This window comes from Ostrea edulis, chromosome 5 (genome assembly GCF_947568905.1).
Source record: "Ostrea edulis chromosome 5, xbOstEdul1.1, whole genome shotgun sequence".
In the NCBI taxonomy this organism is placed as follows: domain Eukaryota; kingdom Metazoa; phylum Mollusca; class Bivalvia; order Ostreida; family Ostreidae; genus Ostrea; species Ostrea edulis.
The window spans coordinates 69,942,478-69,956,841 of NC_079168.1; the positions used below are offsets into that span (position 1 = coordinate 69,942,478).

The 14,364-nt window shown below is 35.4% G+C and overlaps 1 protein-coding gene across 2 annotated transcripts in view; it reads left to right on the plus strand.

Moving 5' to 3' along the window:
* Positions 1-14,364, plus strand: part of LOC125650574 (echinoderm microtubule-associated protein-like 6) — a 48,951-nt gene that overhangs the window by 3,557 nt on the left and 31,030 nt on the right. For both annotated transcript variants that reach the window (XM_056165363.1, XM_056165365.1), the window contains exons 4-14: positions 260-514; positions 827-962; positions 2,573-2,774; positions 4,143-4,280; positions 5,042-5,298; positions 6,277-6,489; positions 6,647-6,805; positions 6,960-7,176; positions 7,628-7,814; positions 7,960-8,065; positions 13,881-13,974. In XM_056165363.1, the coding sequence (XP_056021338.1) occupies positions 260-514; positions 827-962; positions 2,573-2,774; positions 4,143-4,280; positions 5,042-5,298; positions 6,277-6,489; positions 6,647-6,805; positions 6,960-7,176; positions 7,628-7,814; positions 7,960-8,065; positions 13,881-13,974 (1,964 nt within the window). The remainder of the gene's footprint in view (positions 1-259; positions 515-826; positions 963-2,572; positions 2,775-4,142; positions 4,281-5,041; positions 5,299-6,276; positions 6,490-6,646; positions 6,806-6,959; positions 7,177-7,627; positions 7,815-7,959; positions 8,066-13,880; positions 13,975-14,364) is intronic.

Consider the following 14,364-nt stretch of genomic DNA (forward strand, 5'->3'; position numbering starts at 1 on the left):
AAGTCATAATAATAAGTGGTCCCCTGACTTTGAAATAGAGTAAATTCAAATAGGCAGTACTTCAGACATTCAGATACACTAGGTCTCTGTCACAGAAAGGTGGCCTTGTAAAGGCAGTTTTCATTATTATGAGAGAATTTGTTACATGTGTCATGTGAATTCACACACACCTTGTAATTCAGTAAATATGTAAAAAGAGTATCAGGAAATGATTTCAATATGATTGTATATTATTTATCAATATTTTACTCTCTTAAAGGTGTTTGATGTCCAGTTTAACCCCAATGCAGAAAACTCTTTGGTCAGTTGTGGCGTAAAGCACATAAAGTTTTGGTCTCTGTGTGGGAATGCTCTGACCCCGAAGAAGGGTGTGTTTGGGAAGACGGGAGAGATCCAAACAATCCTGTGTGTGGCGTTTGGATTGGATGACGTTACGTATTCCGGTACATTAGCTGGGGACGTGTATGTTTGGAGGGGAAGTAACTTAAGTCAAGTGATTGCAGCAGCTCATCAAGTAAGTTGATTTTGGGTCACAGAATGGTACAAGACGATTTGGGAAGTCAATCAATTTAAAACAAGTCAAATATACTATGTATATATTCTGATATTTTTATCTCAAATTAATTTTGAAAAAGTAAGAAAACTGACGAAAAGCAAAAACATAAAAATCTTACAAGAATACAATTCAGTCGTTCAGTCGCTTTGATTAAAACAAATCAAGAGGATTACTGATAAGTAACATTGATTTCCTCTAGAATATTTTACTAACTGAATGTTGTTGTATTTTTGATAAGGTAGAAAAGTAAGTTTTACTGATCGTTTACAGGGTGCAATATTTACAATGGACATGTCGGAAGATGGCTATAGTACTGGGGGGAAGGATGGCACGGTCAAACTATGGGACCCGGACTTTAAACCGGTCACCAGCATCAACCTGGCTAATTCACCGGCGGGGTATAAAGGTGGGTAGCAACCCCCCTCCCAATATTACATTGTTATTTTGATTTAATAAGTGTCATTGAACTTTGTGAATGATCAAACTACATATAAATAAATTTTCTAATTTATGCACATAAGAGCACTGAATATGAAAAGGGAAGTAATAGCAGTGATCAGATACAATGCTTTTTGTTTCACTCAATCGAGTACACAGAATAGTTGCACTTCTTGCATACAATGTATTTATACGAGGGCTGTTCGATATGTAATGTGTATTGTACCACAGCTCAATAACGCTTTGCACGATTTCGTGGATGATGATACTCTTGAATAGCTCTATTCATTACTTTTTCAACGGTATAAACGCAAGCCTTCAGTTCCACATAGTTTTAAACTTATAGTCATTTCAATAGAGCCTGTCGTTGACCACTGTTGTAAAAATGGTTGGGAAACAGGTTGAGAATATTGAAGAAATTAGAGCTTATATAAAAGTTCACACAAAACTCTGACATTTTTATTGAATTGGGGGGAAGTTTATGGATCTGATAAGGTATCTTATGAGACAGTTCGTAGGTGGAGAAAGAAATTTCTGACTGGCACAGAGTCTGTCAAAGATGCAGCAAAATCTGGTCGACCTGTGACTTTAACAGGCAAGGCAAATGTATCAAAGGTCAGGGAAATAAATGAAAGTGATGGCAGATACACAATTCGTGATATTGCCAAAGCTGTTGGCATATCGCTATCGCGGGTGCATTTCATTTTGAAGCATATTTTTAAAGTACGAAAGATTTCTGGCAGATGGATACCGCATATATTGACAGATGACCAAAAACGGGTACGAGTACAAACCGCTAAGCAATTGCTCAAAATGTTTCCTAAATTCAATCAAAGACAATTTGCAAACATTGTTACTGGTGACGAAACATGGGTTCACTATTTCGAACCAGTAAGAAAAATTGGAAACAAAATATGGCTAACTAATCATGGTAGAAGGCCTGTAGTTAACAAAAGAACCATAAGCACAAAGAAGGTTCTTTATTGCATATTCTTCTCATGTGATGATATAGCCGTACAAATTCCAGTGCCAAGGGCAAAAGTGTTACAGGTCGGTACTACCAAGATGTTATACTAAAGCTCAAGAAATATTATCATAAACGACGCCCTGTGTCAGGATTTAGGCATGTTCATCTACTTCATGAAAATGTTCCATCACATACATCTGAGCTTGTGAAGCAATTTTTGAAGTTGGAGAAGGTTACCATCTTGCCACACCCACCATATTCTCCAGATCTAGCCCCATGCGACTCTTTCCTTTTTCCAAAACTTAAAAAAGTTCTTATCTGGTCGTCGTTACAAGTCCGGACAAGCCTTTGGCTCAGCCATCAGTCAGTGCCTCAGAGGTTTTATTAAATCAGCGTACCGTGACGCATTTCAGAAATGGATTCAGAGATTGAAATTATGTATTTCAAACCGCGGGGAATACTTTGAAGGGAAGTAATGTTCATTTCACTATTTGAATCAAATGCTTTTGAGATATCGTACAATACACATTACATATCGAACAGCCCTCTAACGATAGGCATATCAATATGTGTAAATCAACAAGATTTTCTTTGTATCTGTTTCCATCCAGGCTTAACAGTACGTAGTGTGTGTTGGCGAGGGGATAGAGTATTGATTGGAACTCAGGACAGCCAAATATTTGAAGTGCTTGTTAGAGATCGGGACAAGCCACACTGCCTAGTTGATGGTCATGCAGAGGGGGAGTTATGGGCCTTGGCTATCCATCCAAAGAAGCCTATTTTTGCGTCAGGAAGTGATGACCAGACATTGCGGTATGTCCATTAAAAGCATCCAGACAAAAGTTTGTATGCTTCAGATTATTTTCAATTTCAGGCATTTTATTTTGGCATTAAAGTTTCATTCTTTTCTGAAGAACATTAGGTTGCATCCTGCCTCAAAAAATGAAAATAAAATTATAATTCAAAATATGTAGACTTAGTGTTAAATCTAGGATCTAGAGAGGGCACACATATCATATGTTCAAAAGGGCACTTTTCATCGCGGCAAGACAATTTCAGGGCAATTTCATTGTATCATACTATGATAGTAATGGAGTAATCATTTAGCCTCTTTAAAAATTAATACCTGCTGCCTTGATTTTAAACTTTTCAATCAACCTTGTGAAATAAAGAACAATTGTTTATAATTTTCAAAAATTCTATAGAGAAAAAAGGGCATGGTGCAATTAAGAAAGGGCATGGTGCCAGCCAAAAAGGGCATGGTGCAGCGCCATGCTAGTTTGATTTAGATTTAACACTAGTAGATCATTCCAGTGTTGCTAAGTTATCAGGAGTGATATATGCAGAATAGTGAATTCGAACATAGCATATTGTATTTTATTATACCTCAGTATGAGAATTCTATGCAGTGCATAATCTGATTGGTCTAGACAATCATGTGCCAGGGATGACAAAACTTCATATCTCCCTCTCAAACATCATATCTCCCTATCATATTTCGCCCCTTCGGCAACCTCATGCATTTTCCATAAATTTAACGTCAAAGCAGACGAAGTGTATTGTGATGTCACGATAACTCCGAGTCATTCTACTTTCATAGTTCGTAAGGCACAAAATATGCGGGTCTCTGATATAGTTTTAAAATCGCCTGATTTTGGTTGATACAAAAACAAGCAAGTAAATCAGCATTCAAGGAGAATGGAAATACAAAACCTGGTTATCATAACACTATATTTCGTTGTTTGTACCTTCTAATACGTTGACAGCGCGGTGTTACCGTTAGGCAATGGTGTTAGGGCAATATCGGCTACATTCAATGTATAGATGAGCGGACTTCAATTTCAAATTCATTTTTGTAGTCTTGCTTTGTTTCGGTATAATAAACAATTTATTACATGAATGTTCGAGAGATATGAAAATTTATTCACCCAAGAAAAATCATATTCCCCTCGGGCGTTGCCCTCGGGGAATATGATTTTTCTTGGTGAATAAATCTTCATATCTCCCTCACTATCATGCAATAAATGTATAGTGTTTGTTAATGATAATTTGCATAATCATTTATTTTTAGCGATCTTTTCTATTGTCTATTTCGTAAAGCTGAGGCAGAAGGAAGATTTTATGAAATGCTATAGAAAAAAGTACTCAAGACTCTTATAATATGTTTGCAATTCCTTTCAGATTATGGAATATAAACAACTTTGAGATTCTCTCCAAGATGTCTGCTGATCAGAAGATCAGAAGTTGTGCATTTGATGCCGATGGAAACCATATTGCATTGGGTCTAACTGATGGTTCCTTCTTGGTTCTTAAAACCAGGTCTGTGTAGCTTTGATTATTCTTAAAACCAGGTCTGTGTAGCTTTGATTATTCTTAAAACCAGGTCTGTGTAGCTTTGATTATTCTTAAAACCAGGTCTGTGTAGCTTTGATTATTCGTAAAACCAGGTCTGTGTAGCTTTGATTATTCGTAAAACCAGATATGTGTAGCTTTGATTATTCGTAAAACCAGGTCTGTGTAGCTTTGATTATTCTTAAAACCAGGTCTGTGTAGCTTTGATTATTCGTAAAACCAGGTCTGTGTAGCTTTGATTATTCATAAAACCAGGTCTGTGTAGCTTTGATTATTCTTAAAACCAGGTCTGTGTAGCTTTGATTATTCTTAAAACTTACTCCTAGAATTCAATGAGCAAATCACTTTTTAGCAAGTTCTTAAATACAACATGCACTAAAACTTGAGACAACTTATAAAAGAGAGAAATTCTTGGAAGAAATTTCATAATTTGAAATTAAAAAAAAAAAAGAATTATTCATGAGAGAAATAGCATAAACAATGTTGAGTTGGCACACTTTTGAGTTTGATACATTTTCAAGGTCAGTCAAAAAGAGGAAACAAACAGAACTTGCATTATCCCATTCAGTAATGTAATTATTAAAGAAAAATAGTAGATTACATTTATAAAAGAAAAAGGGAATGTCAATATTCTAATTTTACAGAAGACATTCAATGTATCTAAATCTGTAGGAGAAGCTGTAATGATGTTAAAACATATGACAATCTCTATATTTATAATTATCCAGAGATTTATCAGAAGTTGTACACCTCAAGGACAGGAAGGAAGTGATCCATGAAATGAAATTTTCACCGTGTAATAAATACCTGGCCGTCGCCTCCAATGACAATTTTGTGGACATTTACTCGACTGAGCAGCGGTACAAATTATTGGGAACATGTCGTGGGAGTTCCAGTTTCATCACTCACATAGACTGGTCGAAAGATAGCAATTACCTGCAGACAAACAGCGGGGCTGCTGAAAGGCTCTTCTTCAAAATGCCAGGTCAGTATTTGGCTTATGTTTAGTAAGAGCAAGGCTCGTCTGATGCTGGTCAGTCTTTCCTCTATGTTAAATCGTGTGTGTTATGAATTCAAGGATGATTAATAAGAGACAGTCAAACCTCCATATCTCAAATTCGATGAGGCTGAGAAAAAACTTCGAGATAATCCAGGGTTCAAGATATTGAGGTTAAAATACATAAATAAAATGTTGTTGGGACTTTTAACTTTCATCAAAATTTCCATGATATTGAGGTGGTTCACTATATTTAGAAAGATTTTATCAAATCAGCACGAAATGATTTAATCATGATGATATGTAATACGTACATGTGTCAAAAAGGCAAAAAATATGCAAGTTCTGGAGAGAGAAAATGGGATTTTCAAAACTTTTATTTCAATAAATAACACAAAAGACACTGGCGGATTTCAACTCAGAATCTGCAGGTCAGTGACCCGACACTCGGGATCTGCAGGTCAGTAACCCGACACTCAGGATCTGCGGGTCAGTGACCCGACACTCGGGATCTGCAGGTCAGTATCCCAATACCTTATCCACTAAGCTACGTAAATATACCAACAATTTTATCGATACAAGTAATTTCATAAAACATTGAGACACCATTTTGTGGTGTAGAATCATAAAATGTATGAGTCTTGATGTAATGAGCTACCTTAGACATGTATATGATATGGATACAGAAGGTTGATCAAATCGAGGGGCTGCATATACATTGTAAGTAATACTAATTTAACTGCAATGTTAGATTGTATTTACCTTTAATTGAAAACTTTGAAAATTAAGAGTGCTAATTTATGTTTGCTGTTCATTATGAAATGGTGTGTTCATCCATTAGAACACTAGATTTTAAGTGCAAGGTATGCTAAAATAAGCATTATTCACCCATTCTTTAATTACTCTTTGATATAGTCTGTGCGTGTAGGAAGTATATAAAGAGATGTCTCTGTTATTTTTTGTCAGCTGGGAAGCAAGTAACAAACCGAGAGGAAATTTCCAGCATCCACTGGAACACATTTACCGGTGTCCTGGGAAATGAGGTCAACGGGATCTGGGAAAAGTACACGGATACAAATGATGTCAACGCTGTGGACGCACATTACCAGGGGGACGTGTTGGTTACGGGAGACGATTTCGGACTTGTGAAGCTTTTCAAATTCCCATGTTTGAAGAAAGGTACACACAAGTAACATTTTATAGAGGATTTATTTGCGTTGTACAATTTCAAGAAAATATTAATTGTATAAGGTAGGACTTAAAAGAATGTAAAAACGAACAGCCTAATGCATGTATATAATGTTCATAATCTGTATCATTTTAAAAAAAATTTCAGGTGCAAAGTTTAGGAAGTATGTGGGACACTCAGCCCATGTGACCAATGTCCGATTTTCTCATGACAAAACAAAAGTGATTTCCACTGGAGGTGCGGATCATGCCGTGTTTCAGTGGAGATTCCTGCTTGATGGAAGCAATGATCCAGATCCTCAGTCAGGTGTGCAATAAGATGTCATGTAACAGAATCTTACTAATAGTCTTTACATTCAAATTTTTTTTAATAAAAAAACTGAGCTGTTTTGAGAATATGAATTTTTTGTCTCATTAGAGATATTGTACACTTGATGATAAAATCATCATCTTTTTCGCAGGCTTTGTGGATTCAAACAGTGAGGAGAGTGACTCGGATTTATCTGATGTAGCAGACATGGACTCGGATTTAGAGGCGGAGAAACAGGTGGTGTATTCCAGAGCTCTCTACAAGGAGGATGCAGCCAGGATCCGGAAACTGAACAAGGAGGATCAGCAAACGGGCCAAAAACGAAAAAGAGGCCCAACAGCAGGGCTCAAACTGCAGTTCATTCATGGGTAAAGAAAATGCTGCTTAGTTATTGGTGTTGGAAATATTTCTAGCGAAGATATCTGAAGGTTGTGCTTGAATAGATATATGAAGTACAGTAAATTTTCACAGAAAATGGTTCATGTGACATTAGAAATTTTGAAATTAGAATTTACTTCATTAAATTGAATTACTTTGAATACTGTATGTATGTTTAAATGTAAGTGATGTCATTAGTTAATGTATTTGTTACATGTAAGTGATGTCATTAGTTTATGTGTTTGTTACATGTAAGTGATGTCATTAGTTTACGTGTTTGTTACATGTAAGTGATGTCATTAGTTTACGTGTTTGTTACATGTAAGTGATGTCATTAGTTTACGTGTTTGTTACATGTAAGTGATGTCATTAGTTTACGTGTTTGTTACATGTAAGTGATGTCATTAGTTTACTCTCTTGACATCTGTTTGAATTTTGTAGGTATCGCGGCTATGACTGCCGTAACAATTTATTCTACACGCAGAGTGGTGAAGTGGTGTACCACGTGGCTGCTGCTGGTATTGTCTATAACCGAGAGAAACATGCTCAGAAATTCTACACGGAACACACCGACGACATCTTATGTCTGTGTATCCACCCCATTAAAGACCTCGTGGCCACAGGACAGGTTTGTAGAAATGAGAATAGTTTGTTTTGACATGCATTAACTCAATTTAGTTAAGAATTGTTTCTTTCAGTCTTAAATTTTTGTACGCTTTAATTGGAAAAACTTAGCTTTGACTTTGATTCCTAATGAACTTTGACCTATATAGGTGGGTCGTGATCCTGCAGTTCACATTTGGGATGCAGAAACCATGAAGACAGCCTCCATATTGAAAGGACAACACCAGAGAGGGGTGTGTGCTGTAGATTTCTCAGGTATGGTTACAATGTAGATTTCTCAGGTACGGTTACAATGTAGATTTCTCAGGTACGGTTACAATGTAGATTTCTCAGGTACGGTTACAATGTAGATTTCTCAGGTACGGTTACAATGTCGATTTCTCAGATACGGTTACAATGTAGATTTCTCAGGTATGATTGTAATGCGTTTTCATCGTAATCAGGATTTCATCATAATGTTAACTTGCGAATAATACCCGTCTTATTAAACTTCTTAATCTATGTTGCATTAAAAAATCATTTTAACTTTATGACAGCTAACTTAATAAAGTTAAGATTTTTTTCTTATGTTGTTTTCTTTTATCTAAATAAAAATGGTTGCCCTCATGCTGTTTCAGGACATTTTTAGAGAAAATGAAGACAAATCTCCTTGTCATCATCAAATTCTTTCACTACTTTTAATATGCTGACGGTACTACCGTGTGAGTGAGGCTACATGTTTGTACTTATTTTGTAATGTTCATGCTTTTATCAGGTTCAATTTAAACAATATCTATTTGCCAATCAGTACAGGAATGAAATTAGGCAGAAAAATCAGCCCATTTTAGGTTTTTTCCCTACGGTTTTAAATAACTAAAACATAAAATATACAAATGTGATTGAAATATTTTTTATACTATATACATTTTATTTCTGCTGCCTTCACTGTGACTTGTTTAACCTTTGACGCACGACTTGTTCCGAGCTGTATGCTCTCAACTCTTGACTGCCTCTACTTTCCTTATTTCTACTCTTAATCTTTCCAAGTCACTTTTCAAGTTTGGAAAACTGTGTGAACAGCACTGCCTTTGAACATAAAATGCATTTCAATATAATGATAATTTTGAATATAAATCAATACAATTGTACATGTACATGCGCGGACCCCCCCCCCCCCCCCCCCCCCCCCCCCCCCCCCCCCCATTGCATACAAGAACTACATGTACCTTATTTTTTAAAAATTAAATTCATATAACAATCCCTTTGTAACAATGATATGTTTCAAAAGAGAAAGAAGAGCATGTTAGAACAATATTTATAATATTGTGCACAACAATGATGAAATAAAGACTTCAGTATTCGCATATAATTATTACATGAATTGCAAAATTGTTGACCCTTTTCCACTGCTGTCGTAAAGATACATTAAGATTTATTCACAAAACTAGAATTAACTAGAGCAAAGCTCGCTGCAAAGCAACGAGAGGTCTTCCGTCGGAGATGTGTGATATAAAAACCTTGAACTTTGAATAAAGGTGTACTATAAATTTTTATCGTAAGGTGTTTAATGAATTTATACTACTCAAGTACATGCGTGTATGATCTCATTCCACGAATCAGTCTTTTGAGGAGCGCGTGTGTGGGATTAAATTCTTTCAGCAAATAACTTTTCAGTCCCAGTAATGAAGAAAAAATTACTATTTGAATTTACTCAGGACATACAATAAAGGTTTATTGCTGTTACCAATATTTTATCATACAACAAAATTATGATAGCATAATATTCAGACTGAAGAGAATAATTCATCGAGTTTGAATTATTTATACATACAAATCAAATAAATTGCTCTCAAATCTTGAATATTTTATTAAACTTTAATATCTATGTGCGTAAATACATGTAGGAATATTATGTACACAATGCGCACAGAAGTCGCGTATGAATTTCACGCCAGGGGCACATACCGAAGTTACATAATTTGGACCAGGAGTTCTGAATCAATCTTTAATCAAAGTCATATAATTTGAAATGAGACTGGTCGGCCATGGGTTTCTGAATATTCTATACGCATGTTTAGATTTGGTTTAATCATGATTATAAACTATTGATTTCAAAATATGTTCAGAAATAATTCGTTATGTTTGTAAAATGTATCCATTTTCTTTTTCACAACGAAGATCTAGAATTTGAGTAAAGCTTGTGTGTTCAGTTAAAGTAGTGTGAAATCACAGATCACTAGTTCAGCAGCGATGAATCTCCGATATTAAACACACATTCAATTAGACATGATTGAGAAACGAACTGTATATTAAATTGCAGATTTTAAAATTGATGTCTAACTCAATGCTTTAGAGTTTTGAATTTAAAACAAATCAAACTTAAGACCAGGGACGTATAAGCAAGTATTTACATCCCCGGAAAGACTGAATTATTCAAAAAATCCAATATGATAAAAAACGAAACATTCTGTGTTATATTTAGGACGACAATGTTTACTTTGTGTACATGCCCTGGTTCATATGCGATGGTTCCTCGAGGCGTTTACGTAATTGTAAACAAAAATAAACCCCGCGGTGTATGTAAGATGCGTGTAGTTAATGACTGAGTTATTCTATGCTTGAAGGTTTGTTTCTTCAATTAAATATATCGTTATTTTAATAACAAACGTAGAAGAGATAACCTTTTCCTCTTTTTTCTTTGGAACGATTGTTTATATTAAAGCTACTAAATAATAAAAGAAAAAAAGTTGTCGATAGATGATTTTTAAAGGAACCATAGATCACGTTAAAACCTTATTTTAAAAGAATATTGGCATTTCATGATGTCAGATTTATCAATTAAAGCAAGTTTATTTAAGTTATACGCATATTTTCCCCCCTTCACCTACCTAATGATACGGTTACCTATTTGCGGGTCAAGCTTTTTACTCATATATAACACAATGCTCGAACAAAATATTATGTTTATGAGATCAATAAGATGTTAAAGAACAACTTTTCCAGCGAAAGCCATATCGAAATATTTACCGTTTTTGAGTTATAAAGTGAAAACTTTGAAGATCCCTAATTTAAGGGGCCAGCCCCTTTTTAGGGATATCAAAAGAAAGCTCTTAACATTTTGCACAACTTTTGTTCTACACATCTCAACAAAATATTTTTAGTTTAAAAGATACAAAGGAAAATATGTGTAATTTTTTGCTCCTTTAGGCGTCCTAATTTTTAAACCCTGTCAACCACCATTTCGAACGCTGTAATCAAAAAACCAAAAACGATGTGCACAACTACAATGCTCCTACTTTTCGTTTTATATGCATTTTCTGCACAAGCTTATATAGTCTCGGAGCCTTTGTCTGGAAACCAAAGCCCCTAAAATTTCATTCAAAGGGGAATAACTCATGAACAGAAGGGAATTTCTGAAATGTAGTACATGATTTTATAATTGTTTTGTAAATCTTATAAACCCTGAAAATTTGAGCAAAATCCATGCAGAAATGAGCGAGATATGAAGCTTCAAAGTTAACGTCTAGGGAAAAAAAGGAAAAAAAAGAATAATAAGAATAATCTTAACCAGCACAATCAGTAGAAGGTCTTCCGTTGTTACGGAAGACCTTAATTAATGATTTTCCAGTTGTTAATAGCAAGTGGCATGGTTGGTTGTCATGAGAGGAGGGGGGGGGGGGGGGTCATTGTGGTTTGCATTACTGGACATGCCAAGGAATAGATTTAATCAGTTCTTATACAGTCAAACCTGTATTAAGAGACCGTCCAACGGAGAATGAAAAAAGGTCACATATGACAGGTGGTCTCTTAATACAGGTTGCCTATTTTCCGCAGTTAATGGATAAAATTTCGCAAATAATATATACAATGGAGAAAATGACTACATGTATTTGGAATTTATCATTAAGAATATCAAGTACGGTTTTAATAGTTGTAAAATAAAATTAATAATACACTGTAGTTAAAAATCTAGAATACAAGGTGTTGTATCATAATTTTTTATTCATCAAAAATTACATTTAATCTATTTAAGAATGATAAACTTTTCATGCATTTCATATTACACATTTACATGAAATTAAAAAATTATTTATGAATGCATATAAATTTTCTAAAACTTATAAACACTTTGTTGTAAAGGGTATTTATGTATAGCCTACTTGTACAGTGTAACTAAAAAATGCAATGCTTGTGGTAAGAAAGCAAATGGTGAAGTGTTGCGTCTATTTTTGTACAATAGATGCTGGAAAAATGTTATTCAATTTGAGAAACATTAAATAAATCACAATATCCATTGTACATGCACAGCAAATCTTTTAAGCTTAGAACTAATGCAGGCAATTTTCTTGAACTCGGACGTGTCAAATACTCGGGACATGTCGAAGTGAGCCGCTAGTTCTGGTCATTATTCTGGAAACCTCTAGTATCTCATGCAGGAAAACTGTGAATACTCCGTTTAAAATTTTAGTCCTAAGCACAATGTTTACCTGATTTATATCGCAATCGGGCAAATTTTTTACTCTGTTGAACATAATGGTATAACAAGTGGTAGATTTTCATTTCCGATCTAGCCTACCCGGCACTTCTTAAAGTTTGTCGAAATTAACACCTTCAAATACACCGGCCTTGATTCCCTGATCCTTGATTTTGTTAAATAAACAACAACTCGGGTTTTATTAATTAACCACACTCGACCCTGCATGTTGACAGCTTAGATATAATAATTTATCCAGAGGGCCGACTAAACAAGATCATCGACAACCTGTGCGTATAAAAATGAAAGTGTTAGGGGCGATAATTCCCAGAATAGTCATGCGTTTGAAAACGAAAGTGTTAGGGGCGATAATTCCCAGAATAGTCGGCTCAACCGAAATCGAAAGTAGTAATCACGTTGTAATCGAAAATGTACAGTCGTTAATTAGAGGTAAAATTTTGTGAAAATACACAAAAAGGTTGTAAAAATCATGGTCGTTGGTCGCGTCAGACAGGTGGTCGTTTAATACAGGTACAATATATAGAGTAACGTCTTGGGGGGAACTTTTTATGGTCACATACAACAGTGAGTCGCTTAATACAGTGGGTCGCTATGGCAGTTTTGACTGTATTTAAACGCGGAAAAAAGATTTTTATTTTTTTTTATGTTTTCGAACCAGCCGAATTCCAATTGTTTGGGTGTTATTTTTTTTTAAAATAACTTAAATTCAGTACCTGAGATCCCTCACATTAATAGTCTGCACACATTCTCTCTCTCTCTCTCTCTCTTTCTCTCTCTCTCTCTCTCTCTCTCTCTCTCTCTCTCTCTCTCTCTCTCTCTTATTTTTTTGTATTCGATGCCATATCACAAATGCCTAATGTTTACGTATATATTGTCCAGGTAGCATGACTTTACAAATGGAATAACAAGTATTCAGATCCACCACTGTCTGCCTTATTATGACATACGTCAAAATGTAGACATGACGTCACATAAAGTCTTACCCTGCCTTTCATAAACATTGCACTTAGTTAAACATTACGCCTAATGGTGCACTGAATTTTCGAGCTAGGAGATCACAAGATTAAGATGATAATCCACGTAAGTTCACAATCATAGTCCAAGACGTGACTTTGCGAGATCTCAGCCATTTTGGACAATGGACTTCTGGGATTAGTGTCAAAAAAGTTTTCTTGTTAAAGGTTTAGATTTAGCTCGGATTATTTCGCGCGCTTTAGTCATTAGAGATCACAGTACGAGCCAGCGCTCCACGCTGGCTCGCTGCGCTCGCTATTAAAAACACATTAAATTTAGTAAAACAGAAGTGTCATATCCTAAGTTAGAATTTTGGAAATTCTTATGTCAGAATTTTTTTCCCGTAAGATAAGAAGTGGACTAAGTAAAACTTGCGCCTGGATTGGATGAGTAGCAAAATGAATAGGACTATCCACTGCAGTTTTAAAAGCATAGAAAAAGAATATTAAACCCTTGTACTGTGAAATATGATATCACAATATATATACTCTGGTTTCATTAAATTTCCTCTTGTTATTTAAGTTTTGTTTTTTATTTGAACTTGTGTCTTTGAAATAAAGGTTAATCACGTTACCTTACTAGGTGATGGCAAAAAGTTGGCTTCTGTTGGTCTGGATGATAATCATTGTATCGTTGTCTGGGATTGGAGGAAAGGAGAAAAACTCGCTACAACGAGGTAAATTTCATCAGCTCCGTTTAACTGTAATCCTGGAGGTACACGCACATAACCTGTTTCTCCCATCATCAACTTTATTTCGTCACTCCAGCACAGCTGTACTAGCATGTTATGAAACACCTGGAATAATTCTGATTGGTTGTTTTTAATTTTTCTATCTTGGAGGATTGTCGTGGTATATTATACTTTGACAGGTCATTAAGAGAATTGCATGTAAGTGTATAATTTATTCTATGAAGTAAACATCAGCTGATGGAAAGACAATTATCCCCCCCCCCCCCCCAAGAAAAACATCTGTTGATGGAAAGACATTTACCCCCCCCCCCCCCAAAAAAAAAACATCAGTTGATGGAAAGACATTTACCCCCACCCCACCCACCCACCCTACCC